The sequence below is a fragment of the Megalops cyprinoides genome, chromosome 6, assembly GCF_013368585.1.
Source record: "Megalops cyprinoides isolate fMegCyp1 chromosome 6, fMegCyp1.pri, whole genome shotgun sequence".
NCBI classification, from domain to species: domain Eukaryota; kingdom Metazoa; phylum Chordata; class Actinopteri; order Elopiformes; family Megalopidae; genus Megalops; species Megalops cyprinoides.
Genome location: NC_050588.1, coordinates 29,105,472 through 29,119,877, shown reverse-complemented (window position 1 = coordinate 29,119,877; position 14,406 = coordinate 29,105,472). Strand labels below are relative to the sequence as shown.

Below are 14,406 nucleotides of genomic sequence, written 5' to 3'. Positions count from 1 at the left end.
CAGGGAGGTTTGAGAAAGAGTATTTTTGTCATGGTAGATTAAGGCATCCTTTTGGGGTTTTGAACTACAGCGCTACAAAAGAGAATGGCAACTGTACCATACTGTGCTGTGTGGGTGGACTGGGAATTTAATGCAGTTCTTTAGTCGCTTCATTATCCTCTCCTGCTCTGACTGCCTCTGCACCAGGGAGGGGGGGGACTGCCTGACAGTCACTGGCCCAGTTGGTGTAAGACAGAGGCCTTATCAAGACTACAGATTACAGTCGTGCAGGGGCAAGACAGAATGAGGCGGGCAAAGCCATAAGAAAGGCTCACCAACACGGAATCCGTGGCTTGCTTAAGCCTTTTAGGTGGAGGTGTTGTCTCCTTTTTTTCCACCAAAAGCTCACGCAAACAGTCCAGGATATTGGCGGGTGCCTTCCTGCAGAATTGTGGGTGCAGAATTTATTGTGCACATGCTCACCTGTATTGATTTACTGTCCTAGTTGGGATTGTGTTGCTTTTCAAAAGCCGGTGCTGAGTGAAGCGAGCTGTCAGTCACTGAGAAACACTCCTATCATAAAACCCCACAGCACTACTATGCAGCTAATCATATTGTTCCTGTTGATTTTTTCCTTCTTTTTCTGGGAGTAGGAAGCTGACATGATCAAGACAGACATGAACAGGTACAATGCCATCCATATTTATTCACAGGAGGAAAAAAAAAACCTTACAGTATACACTGATTTTTTATTTTGCTTTAAAATGTTTTAAAATGTTATACTATATCAGCATTGCATACAGGAATACCATATTGTTTACAAATAATTTTACAATTTATTATACACAATCCTACTTTGCAAATCCTATTCTGGCACAGATTATCAATATTTACCATGAACTGTTTTTCTTGACTTTGAATTTCAGATGTTGCAGTGGGTTGAGATGATCAGTTGATGATCAGAACATTCATTTTGTACTGAATTGACCATTTTTTGTAGATTTGGATGAATACTTTTGGTCATCGTCTTGCTTGTCATTTTCAGCAAAGTTTGAGCTTTTTGGCAAAGGTAACTAGGTTTTTTGGTAAAAAATACCCTGGTGTTGGAGTTCTCCACTCCACTCACTCACTCTATCATAGCAGAACTTGTATCCAGAACCTGTGGTAAAACTGATAATATTTCACAGTGTTCATTGGTTTTCAAGCTTCACCATTTTAGCCCAGACATAATTTTTTTGAGCTTCTCCTGACCATGAGACATACTGTACTTCCAATTGTCAGTTAGATGTGGTATGAGAAATACAAGTTCCTCAATACAAGCCTCTTCTTGTGGCTTGCCTTCTAAAGAGGATTCTGCAATGCAAACTGTCCATGAATGCAACATTCATGCATGACACATCAAATGGTTCTTTTGGACAATTTGTAACCAGAAGATACTAGTTTATTAAGGTGATCTCTGACTGTTGCATTTGGATTTGTGGCTTCTTGCTGTATCTCTTATTACACAAATGGTGGACATGCATTCTCTTCCTGGCAAGGTTGCCACTCTATCGGTAGCCATAAATTTGTTAGTAATGGACACAACAGTGGAAGGTGGTGAATTAAGATTTTTTTGTGATTTATTTCATAACCATCTTCCAATTTGTAGAGATCAATGACAATTTATCTTTAATCTTCAGAGAGCTCTCTCACTTTAACCATGACAATGCAAGATGGATCTCTTTTGAGTGATGCTACCTTTTATGCACAGGGAAACAAGAAGCCATTGGTTACCTGTCTATAGTTCAGGAAGCCTCCACTGGACCTCCAATAAGCAGAATAAGATTTATTTGTTGTTTTAAAGATTACTTTAAGGTATGAATAAATGTGTGAATAAATGTGACCGTCATGTTTTCTGGATTAAAATTCATTATTTGTGAACAATCTTTTAAGATTAACTTAATTATACATAAGATTAACAGAATATTAATGTATATAGTTTTTAAACAGAAACAATATACAATATGTATAATGTTTTCATTCATAGCATGTGTAATCAAGGGTGTAAATAAATATGGAATGCACTGCATACACCACTAGCCCATTCCAGCTCCCTTTAGACTTAGTAATTAACATTATTTTCAAACAGCAGCTTTAAAACCCCATAACACATTACAGGGATTGATTGCACCATTGAAGCAATAGAATAATGCCTGCCCCCCCCCCCCCCCCCCCTCCCAAAAAAAAAAACAAAAAAAAACAAAAACACACACACACAACGTTTGGACAGAAATGAAAAATGTACTTCACCCTCTTGCTGGCGCAGTTTGTGCATCATATTGTAAATATTTGATTTGAAAAGAGGCTCCTTAAATGCGTTAAGTTTTTAAAAAAGGAAAGATTAGTATGCACAGAACTATAAAGTCTTTTATCTTTACACTGGAGGCTACAGTTTTCAAAAACTCTTTGAAAAGTGGCAAAAAAACATCAGCAACTGAACTTCAAGCAGTGTTTTTTTATTCCCGTCCTTCCTCGTCCCTGTGTCGGGTCCTTTCATCAGTAACACTTACATGTACAAATAGCTCTTTTTTAAACAGAAACTACAGGACTTCATCAACCACTTCAACAAATGGCTAAACCATTTTATTCTAATTATATATTTGGCAAGAACAAAAATGGATACTAGCTTTGTACAGAGTAGACTCTTCCAGTCAGCACCTTCAGTTTTACAGCAATCCTGTTATTATTTAAATAGCTTTAACATATTTTCACTAAAGGGGCTTATTCAAATGCAAATCATTACACTACTATCATCTGTAATCATATAATTAGACCCCAGGAACCTATGCATCTCAACTCACTTTGAGGTTACTAAGCAATGATTCAGCAGATTTAAAAGTATTGCATATCCACTAGCAGCAATAGTGAGATAGTGTGTCAGATGAGTTAATAAATCATTGTATCAATGGTCAAAAAAGGGGGAGATCACAGTGGAACTATTAAAAATGAATATTGCTAAATATGTATTATGTGAGTAGCCAAGGAATAAAATGTAATGATACTTTTAATATAAAGCTAATCAAATTTGCAACATAACTTATAACATTTCAGCATATAACAAAAAACCAATAATAATGATATATAAAAATGTAATCACGCCATGGTGAATGGGAAATGTCTTCCATATAGGCCTACTATTGTTTCATACAATTGCCTTTACTCAAGAGGCTGTACCAGATTGCTGTTTTGAACATTTCTTACAGATAACAATTGTTGCTTTGTCTTACTGAATGGTAGGCTGCCAGTTCACATACAAGCCACCTGCTGCTGCCAACGTGCATAAATTCCAATTGCTGCTGTCAGTGGAAGTGCTGATGATGCAAGGGGCTGCGCTTGCGCCCTCTCTCACCTCGGTGAACTCATAGCTGGTTACGGGCATGATCATATGATGCAGGAGAATATTAAAATCTATCCTATTGGACAATTTGTCCGTCTTGTTTTTTTTTAAGCTAAATAGCTACCAGACACCTTTGATACTAATTGATTACAACTGTGTGAGAGGTGAAATGCAAAAGGGATAGAAATCCAGGGATCTTCCCTAGATAACTGCACAGATCATTTTTGTGGGTCTGTGTCCACTGGAGCTGGGTCAACCTAGCTAATAAAAAAGCTACAAATGGGTTCATTAAAGCAAGGGTGCACTGGATAGTGATTTGAGTATATCACAGATCTGTCTGGGTTTTCACTACAGAACATATTACAGAGCAAGGTAAATACTGTATCATGTTATATCACAGTTAGTAAATCTTATAATTACATAGTTACTAAATGACAAATCTGACTAGGGCGAAGGACATGAAGACTTTTGTGAGATGGTAAGAGAGAAAACAACACTAAAGATTTAGGTTTCAGGCCAAAGTCACTCCCTTAGTATAAGCAAGACTTCTGACAGCCAGAAGCTTCCCCTTACCAAAATAGAAGACCCACTAAGACAGGGATATCAAAGAAATGACTACCTTTTGATCTATCTTACACTAATGTAGATTATCTCACTTCTGCACTTAATTAATTAGGGAGTAGAAGTATCTGTTGCGCAAACAGATGTCTTCAATGACGCAATGAAGATGAGAAGCTCTACTTTAATCAAGAATCCAACAGGAAGACATGACGTCAATGTTAACTGTATAAAATATATAATTCAAACTAGATTGGGTTTTCTATTCCCAAGAAACTCACTGTAGTCCAGAGAAGTATGTTCAAAGTGAAATTTAAATGCAAGTAAACATATTTTGGAGACTAAGCAACTCAAAGACAAACCAACTGGTTATTTCTCTTTACTACACAATAGTGTTGGTATACTATGATGGTCCCTCTGTCATCTAAGGGCATAATAAACCATAACATACTGACACTCATGGCATCACCAACAGTCCTTCTTGCTTCTTGTCCTTCTCGCTGATTAAATTCCATTTTACAACGAATCATGTTTTTAGGTCCTGGGCGGTCTTGATAGTTTCTACTATGATTATACATTATCACACATATCCAGATGTCACAACCCAAGCGATCAATTTTAGTTGTCATGATTCTGAATACATTTTCCCAAAAGTTATTCATTAAATGTATTTTTAAGTTCTATACGTTAATAATCTGAGGCTCTAATTTCATTTTAATGCTGCACCATTGACACAGACTGTTCCTTGTCTAGTGCATCTGATACCAACATGTAGCATGCAGGGTTCCACGGCTCTGTTATTACCAAGCTTGCTGTCCTTGTCCCCTTGTGGCACATTAATGGCTTTTGAATATCCAACAGGAGAGTCAGCATGCCCTTTTGAATATTTTCCCAATATGACTAAAATGTCAGGGCAAAATTCATTTTTGAATGTGCCTTTTGTTTGTGCAGCAGGGGTCATATCATTCTTGGCTGCTGATGAAACAAGGACTTGCTATCCGGAGTGTGGACTGTAAATGCCATTCGCTGTCAAGGCTTACCATTGTCCTTCCCTCAGCTGAATTGCATGATGCCCAATCAGGACTGTGGACAGTCAACGGAGGATGATGGATTTCCACTCCACAGACAGTATGTATGCAACACCCTGAGCTGCTGCCTGAGAGTTTCAATTCACTTGCAGCTGGCCAAATGGTCCAGCATGAGGCTGCATGGAAACTGCTGTTCTGCCACCAAATGTCTATTCATGGCGGAGCTTTCGGGAAGACAACCCTCTCATTTGATTTCACAATTACAGCACTGTGATGAAAGTTGAATTATTCATGTGGGAAAAAAAGGGCAGAACATTGTAGGTCGAATGAAACTAAATGTTGCTTTTGTTTTGACATCTGCAGAATAATGCTTTCATATTGAATGTAATGGGTGAGTGGACATGAGAGGAAAATAAGCCTACACAAATGATGAGAACTGATGTTTGTCAGTCAGTTGGGACTATGTCTTTTGTTTGCTTTCTTTTTTTTTACTTTCTTTTTTGTGTTAGCACAGTATACATATGCTATTCTTCAAAAACCCACATGAGAGTGGCAGCTATGCCTTCCTATTGTTAGGTTAAAGGACATTTTTATACACCCATAAGTCTTACATGTATAGCCGGCATTTAAAATTTACCTGCATATTTGTGCCACAGTAACACAAGTCATTGATTGTATCACACGTTTTTTTTCTGAAGGCCTCAAAGCAAAAAAAAAAAAAAAAAAAAAAAAACTGCCTGGGCACTCACTCACTCACCGTTGAAGCTGACACTGCGGATGTATTTGAGCAGCTTCTTGCCCCCGGCGAGATCCATCTCTGGGCAGATTCCAGAGTAGTCCGGGCACAGGTCCTTCTGCATGTTGTGCAGCGCGTGAGCCATGGCGTACACGGCGTCGATCACAAACTGCACCTTTCCCTCCTGCTCGTATTTGGAATCGATTCCAATTCGCTCTTGGCCTGGGGAAGAGGAGGGGAGGGGATAAGAGGGAGAGAGTTAGACTGCCGTAAGCAGGGCAATTTGCTGCACTTGCTATACACCTCAACCCGGAGGAAGTCACACTCCTAAAGGTTGTGAATAAATATACCCTTAAAGAATTTATATGCACTACCTTTATGTCTGTGTGTGTTAACACCTGTGTCATCTTTAGACTTGTTATATCTGTCCGTGAACACCTTGGCTACTTGAGGGTGCACGGTGCATTGACAATTGTTCTGGATTCTACCATAATCAACTTGTCCATGCACATCTGGAAAAGCTGAAATGGATGGTATTAGCTGGACACCTATTGTTATTCTGATGATCGGATTGGACTCAGGAATGCCACTGAAGCATACCTGGCCTTAATTTAACCATGTATATTAATTTGGAGAGGTTTAGTTCCTGATCCGCTTTCCTTGGAAATACCTCTTCATCCTAGCTACTTTGACAGAGTGATTACGAAAAGTTTAGAACAGAATAGCCCGTGCGGGGCTTCAAAGAGATCTCCATTCACAGTGGTGATACTCAGTACAGCATAGTAGCATTGAGGGGAAAATCGCTGGATGTCAGGTTTTTTTCAACTAACACAGCCTTGCCCATGCATCGAGGCACAAAATGTTCTTTTGTTCAACAGTGTGCACACACGTTTAAAGACATCCATATACCTCTTACATTGGCAAATATAGTATAGTAACATCTTAGCATTACAAACTGTGATAGACATTTTACCATTATCAATCAGTAATAGATACAATATAATCAGATAAATAATTTTTTGCTCTCCCGCATGGAAACGTAGTATTCTTTTAATCCATTGAGTGGTAATTTATAGTTTTCCCCTTTCATTTGTTCCAAGAAAGCAATTGGATTGGATTTTCCATTAGATTCAAAACTTCCATCATCACTGTAATTATCAGTACACCCAATTGCCTTTGCGTGTGCGTGTGTGTCTGCCTGTGTGTACATGCATATTAATGTACATTCTCCTCTTTCATTGTCTTACAGATGCTTTTGAATCGCACAAAAGCCCATCAATGGCAGTACTTTACAATGCGTTCCACAGCATATAGGTATAGTGCAGTAACTTAACAATAACAGACGTCTATACAGAGGTCTATATCTTTTGCTTCGATTCTCTTGTTCAAATGATTTCTGACTCCTCTCACTTCAGCACTGTTCAGTCTGTAAGCCTATTGTGTTTATCATATGTCCCTGGGATTTCCTTTAGCATGCTCTAGCATAATTACTCACAGCTTATTTCATTTCTAAGTACTTTTATGTTGAACACAAAAGGGCATGGTTAAATCCCCATGTGAGTCACAATAACATAAATAAATAAGTAAATAAATAAATAATTAAGGTAATGGGAAACATGCACTCAAAGACTTATTCTTAAATGCCTGAAATTTGTTTCTGAGAAAAATATGAATAGTGAAGTTGATGCCTATGTATGAATTTCTTTCAAAAAAGAAAATTTTATTTCTAAAAAAATGTTTTGGCTACTTTTGAAGAATCTAAAATAGAAGTTTGGTTTTTTAACACTTTTTTTTTTGGTCACTTTTGATGTTTTTACTACTATTCTAAAATGACCTGGGTACTGGGAGAGTTCAAATCAATTTTCCCATACAGGTTTCGAAGTGACTCCCAAGATGCCACCCGCTGTCAGAATATGCCACTACAAGTGCACTTTTTACTTTTTTTTTAATCTGGGCAGCAGTGTAGCAGCAGTTAAGGAGCAGGGCTTATAACCAAAAGGTTGCCAGTTTGATTCCCCGCTGCAGCACTGCTGCTGTACACTTGGGAAAGGTCATTACCCACAACTGCCTCAGTAAATATCCAGCTGTAAAAATGGAAAATATTGTAAATAAACTGAAACTGATGTAAGCTGCTCTGGATAAGAGTGTCTGCTAAAAGCCAATAATGTAATGTAAAACATGAAAAGTAGTAAAAATGAAGAAAAACCCTATGAGTAGGTGTGTCCAAACTTTTGGCTGATACAGGTACTACATACAGTATATCTTTGAGATAAACCTCTGGAGTTGTTGGTGGAATGACCTTGCCAGAGTTACCCCAATCATAAATAACCTGCATGACCAGGTAACTCCAGGGAACCTACACAAAAGCCAGGGAAATGTCACTCCCACATAAATCACCTTTTTTCTTGACAAACTTTACCTGTTTTTTACCTGTCCAGCAAATATATGGCAATCCTGGTATTTTATATATATATATATGACAGGAGCTTCTGTGACTCTGTGATAGTTCTAATCGGCTGAAAGATCCGCTGCACTTTGCACCATTTCACAGATTTTCACAGATTTTTCATAAACTTTAAACATTTTATACCTTCCTTTACATGCAGTGTGTGTTCTCCCATTTGTTTTGATTATGTGACTTTGGTACTTTCTGGTACCCTAGCTCCTCTGTCTTGCCTTATTCTGACTTTTAACTTTGGCGCGGTGTCCTTGACATTTTTATCTTCCGGCAGTCAAATAATGAGGAAGAGAAGGCTGATTGTCTTGTTGAAGGTTAAATTGACCATCTAGACCAAGTCTAGACAGGTCTCATATCTTTTTTTTTTGTATTCTAGCACTTCTTGCACACAAACCTTTATGAATATACTCTTATTTTTATCTTGAAGCAAGTTGAAAAGTTTTGTTATGACATACTGTTGCTTGGGGGCTTCTCAAAGGAGAAGAAAGAAAAAGTTCAGTCAACTCAACCCTAGTGCTCTGGGTTGCCACTCAAAATTTGGACTAAAGTATAGAAATAAATTAAATTCTTCCTACAAAGAAATCCCACGTGTATACAGTAATCCAAAGAAATACATCTGCAGTTTTTTTCTAAGCATTCAAAAACCATACTGAGGTAGAATACCATTAGTTGTGAGTGACAAGGGGTTTTCCAAAGCTTTCAGTACCTTCAGCTGTTTTCAGAATTGGTTTTTGAGCCCGAGTATGCTTTGATTATATAGATTTTATAACATCCACTATATTGGCAGAAACATGGGTATGGGTTTTCAGTGTTATATTGAAGTTGGGGTACACATTCAATAATCTACATTACTCACTTGCAAGAAAAAGACAGTTCAAATAAATAAATATCAGTCTGAGAGCCAGTAATACTACTGTCAGACATTGTGTATGTATGTGCTTTAAAATCATATTGCATGCGTAAGGCTGCCAACAGTCTCTCAAAGACAATATCTCCTTTGAAAAAAAAAATCATAAGCAAAGAAGAAGCACAAGTCTACTTGAAAAACACAACAGTATAGATGGAAACCATATCTTACAGCCAGATATCCTATTCTATCTATCATTTTCTTCCAAATGAAATGATAATTGTATGTGTGTAGTGAAATTCTCATATCAATAACTTTGCTTGGCACTATTTTTCTCTCTGGCGTAAGCTGCAAAAGTGGATTTGATTTGATTTGATTTCAGATTCAAGGAAAACATCCTCTCATAATTAATATTTTTTTCATTGATCTTCTAATTGTATATGTATATGATTGTGAGAATTTGCTCTCTATGTAGACTTTTCAAACAATTGCATGTTTCAGTGGATGACAATTGTGAGCTAAGGAGAGAAAATATTATTCTAAACCAAATTAACCCAGGCTTTTTGATTGGTTGTGTGTATCATATAGTTATCATTATCCTTGTTAGAATGTTCACTGAGATGTGGACCCATGAATGCTTTCACTGTGTGCAGTTTTCCATATATTACTTCCTGACATTTTACCGAGACCTTTAAAAATGCTTTCATTGTTCATTAAGATATTATACCAAATGCTGAGTATCTCTGGCCTGGTTGCCTTGCAACAGTATTGATTATTTTCCCCAAGTTGCTCTATGATGGAAATGAATAGAAATTAATGTGGATATAACACTGGCAACCTAATGATTTAGAGTAAAAATTAAATCTGAATTATTACTGACATAAAATGGTTCCTGAGATTTCTTTACTGACAACATTCTATTCATTTATTTTTGCCAGCATTCGCAGCCCTTTAGTAAACATTAAATTCAATATCAATAAAAACAAATATAATACCCCAAAATATCCTCAGTGTATGGACAAAAAATGCACTTTCCGATTGAATCTGACAAATTCCAATGCAAAAGAGTGTGCTGAGTACAATGTGCAGTGTATATCCATACACTCACCCTTTTTGAGATTTGTTCCTGACCTTTTCCTTTTAAATCCCCTCTTATACCTTATTGAAAAGAATCCAGATCCTTTTCCTTTCCACCTCAGCTACTCTGTTAAAACGTACTGGTGAACAATATTAGGTTATATATACACATGATCCTGTAGGAATCGTGATTCCTGGAATCATTTTTTTTTTCCCTAAATCAATACTGTTAGTCACCTAAATGGAGATTAAATTTACATCCTGGTACTGAGAATTGACAACATTAGATCAAATCTTCCGCTAGGAAGTGTGGGATGGGATAAGAATTCGGAACACATCCGCTTTTAAATCCCACGATTTGTTAATCTGTCAGTGGGCACAACATTGAAATGGATTGTCAGAGAATCAACATGCATTTGGCATGTGTTGCATGCATTTCACTCTTTCAGTGGATCCTACGCACCAGAGTGAGTTATGTGGGGTGCCAAATTCAAATTTCTGGCATAAAAATATTCCAACAATCTGGGGGAATATTGTGTGCTCATGTTTTAATTGGACAGATGAAGGAAATCTGTGAGTGACACTAAATATGCAATCATAGATAAAAAAAGTGACAGTGGAACAGTACATGTTTTACTGCATGGTTATGTAATTTGATTTAGTGCAGTCATTTTGCAAACCCTTTTAGAAAAAGTCATTGTTACAGTCTTGTATGCTGAGCTAGCGTTCACTTGCAGAGTATATTCTTGTTAACTGACAGTGAGGAATCGTTTGGGCAAAAACATGTCAATCACTCTTTTGGAGCACAGATGACACTGTACTTCACAAAAAACCTATGCACATTATTTTAGACAGTAACTATTGCTGCACATATAAAAAACATAGATCTGACAAAGTTTAGGACACATTTCTTAGTCAATGAATGTTTTATATTTTTTATATTATTACATTTATATTACATTTGATTACCACAACATTATTTGATAATCTATATATCTTGCTGGAATTAACTTATTTCAAATTCCCTACCAGTTCCTCTCTCTATTAGCCACTTCAGTTTGCCTCCTTGAAAAACAGGCAATAGAAAAACGTGTTAGAAAAGAAAATATTTCAAAGTGAGATGGATCTCACAAAAATAAAAACTTGGTTATTAATTCAGAAAAGAAAAAAGGCACTTAAAGCCCTGGTAAATCATGAACATTGGCATGGTTTGGTTGCTGGTACCAGGCTCACAAGCTGCGCTATTATTTAGAATAAACCATAGCCTCTTGTGCTTCACTGCTTTAGTAGACAATGGCTTCTTGATTCGGCTCCCTGCCAAAGTTTGGTTCATTTTGAACAGTTGCAATTATAACAAAATGTGAAATTGTACTACTTTTCATTCTTAAAAGCATATTAAAATGATAACGGGCTTAGAAATTATTCAAAATTGGAGTGTTGTAAAGAGTCATGAATCCTGCAGGCCACTCGGAATCTCCTCATCCATTTGTATAGAAACAAAGCTATGCTGCCACTTAGACCGGCAAGGCAGGGGACAGACACAAAAATGTCTCCATGGTAATTTCTTCTAGATAAAAGGAAAAAAAACTTCTTTTGATCTCAAAAATATCCAACTGGGGACTTACAGTGGTGGTTTATTTCAGTGTGACAAATGGAAACCAACACAACAAAAACAAATGTATTATAATATAAGGCTCTAAGTTATTTCAGTAAGTGCATGTTCACATAAAGCTCTTTGACATTCAGTCTTTATCAAAATAAACCCATAGCATTAATGTGGTAATTCTTACTCTGTTTTGACCAGGATACACAAGTAATCTGATATTTCTTTTGCAAACTAAATATACAAAAATATAAAACCATATAAACTGGACTGAAACCATGGTAGGCATCCAGTTAAACTGCTAGAAGACTAAATACCATAGAAGATCTCTTCAGATAGTCTTCTGCTTGATACCTGTCAACCACGGCCCTTTAGAAAAGCCCCAACTCCACAAAATCACAACTCCATCCTGCATGTCCCACATGTGCATATAAACAACAACAAAAGGCGTCTGTCTGCTCATGTTAAATTATAACAATGAGAGTAACCTGTCGCATGCAGAGTGACACAGAAATCACCTGGACCACATTACACACGGTCAGTTCCGACTTCAGTGTCCACACACAGATTGCATGCAAGTTGCATGGCTAGAGACCCAATTTATTTATCAGTTCCAAATCGGAACTGAAAAGACGTGACTTCCATGTGTTTTTCTCTTTTTTTTGTTATTCACACTGTTCTAAAAACATCCAAACTGGGTCACATATGAGGGAAAACATCGGAATTGGGCCACTTTTTCTCTGCAGTTGAATGTAGCCAAAGACGTTCAGGGGTTATGAAGGTTATTTTGCTTTTCGTTGAAAGACAAAATATAGTTAGGACTTTTGTTTTTTTGTTCTTTTTTTTTCTTCGCCAAAGAAAAACAATAATACCTCACATGGGGGAGGGTACTAAGGCAATGTGAAAAACAATGGATGCTAAGGCAAAGTGAAATATTCTAGCAACAAATGAAGAGATGAGCTGGTTTCTGCTCTGCGATACATCAGGAAAGGCCTGTCAGAGTCATTATCTTCACTTGCTATTATTCTTCCACTTGTCAAAGGAAATAGAAGTGATCCACATGCCTGTGAAACAAAGATAAACACAGCATGTAATTATGATGAATAGATGAGAGTGGGAAGATTGGCAGGAGTGGAATGAGGTCAAAAGCAGCAGATTGCAGAGTTTCCCCTTCTCTTCCAAGAACAAAATCTCAGCCCACATAATACCTATTTTGTTTCACAGATCATTGAGGAGAAGTGCTAAATGCTTCCAGAGCGTAATGCTTCACTTCAGTACCTGACATTTACAGCAGAAGACCACATATGCAGTGCTGCTATAGAGATGCAAGGTGGCTCTTTGAAGAGGTTTGAAGGCAGCATTTTTTTACTCCTTGATTTTGAGAAACTGATCTTCAAACAGGTGATGAAAAATCCAGATCTTGAGTAACTTCTGATTCGGTTGCTCACTCACAATGCATTAAACAAACTACTGAAATTACGTGATTTGCTATATGCTGTAAGTTAATAGATGCACAGATGACTTGGTGTTTAAAATAGTGACTCTGAAATCAGTGTTACATTCACATATATCTCAAAAAACACTCACAATAAATTATGATACATTTTCCTGTTTTTTTCCCATTTCGTTTCAGAAGACTATGGATTTTGTTGCAAGAATAAAGGGTTGCAAATGGCAAAAAGGATAGCCTATGATCAGGATGACATAGTAATATAAACACCTACGTGGAAGCTGTTATTATGAAAGATTGATGAACTAATAATGTTCTTATGAATCCCATTTTATCATTTCTGATATACTTGCGAAGGTTGTTGAATTTGTGAATGGATGACAGAAATATATGGATAAGGTAAAGTCATGATGATCACATGGCAGTTTTGAATCATAAAGAATTTTCCAAATAATCCTTCTAATCAGCATTAGGTAGAAAACATTAGTTAAGAAGCAACAGTTAAAAGCCTAAAGACCACCTAGTTGGGAATATGGTTTTCAGGGTAGATGATGCCATTTTCTTCAATCACTGGAGGGTAAATGCTGCCCCAACTTACACAAACCACAACCATATTTGCCAGAAAACGTCTCTATCATGGAAAAGGCAATAAAAGTAATACATATAAATGCTAGGAGTAAGACAACGCAAGCTTGCCTTGAATGTTAAATCATATGTCAAGAATATGTGTATGCCTTGATACTTGGGTAATAAAGACTATACCCATGCCACAATTTTTCAAAATGGGGGGGAATATATACTGTGTGGACCTTAATAGAAACATCCTGTAAAACAACTTCAGTTATGAAAAAGAAATCACAGTCCACATATATATCTTGGCTCTACAGCTCTATATTTCCTCCTCCTATGAGTTTTCCTGCAGTGCCTTCAGTTCAGTTCAATCCCACAGGAAATTTAATGTTTAAAATGTGTGATTCAGATGTATGATATGACTGAACCTGTATAAATCTGTCTGGCCCTCGATCCCTCAATGCAGTTGGAAAACCTGATTTCTAGAAATGGTAAGTGCCTTCATGTCTTCCTTCATATCTTCACATCTCACAAGTGCCTTCACATCATCACTCTGATTCACATCTGAGTGGTAAAAAAATGAAAAAGGTACATCGAATTTGCTTTACCTGGTTCTTCTTAAGCACAAAGAGGTTATCATTGGAAGGAATCTCAATCATCTATTAATGACAAGTGACAGTTGATGTCATTATTTTGCCTTGGATAAGGCCTGGTGAAAGCCACA

At 37.1% G+C, this 14,406-nt stretch overlaps 1 protein-coding gene across 2 annotated transcripts in view; it reads right to left on the bottom strand.

The window, feature by feature from the left end:
* Positions 1-14,406, bottom strand: part of LOC118779140 (metabotropic glutamate receptor 7) — a 172,456-nt gene that overhangs the window by 39,757 nt on the left and 118,293 nt on the right. For both annotated transcript variants that reach the window (XM_036531063.1, XM_036531064.1), the window contains exon 6: positions 5,699-5,899. In XM_036531063.1, coding sequence (XP_036386956.1) covers positions 5,699-5,899 — 201 coding nt within the window. The remainder of the gene's footprint in view (positions 1-5,698; positions 5,900-14,406) is intronic.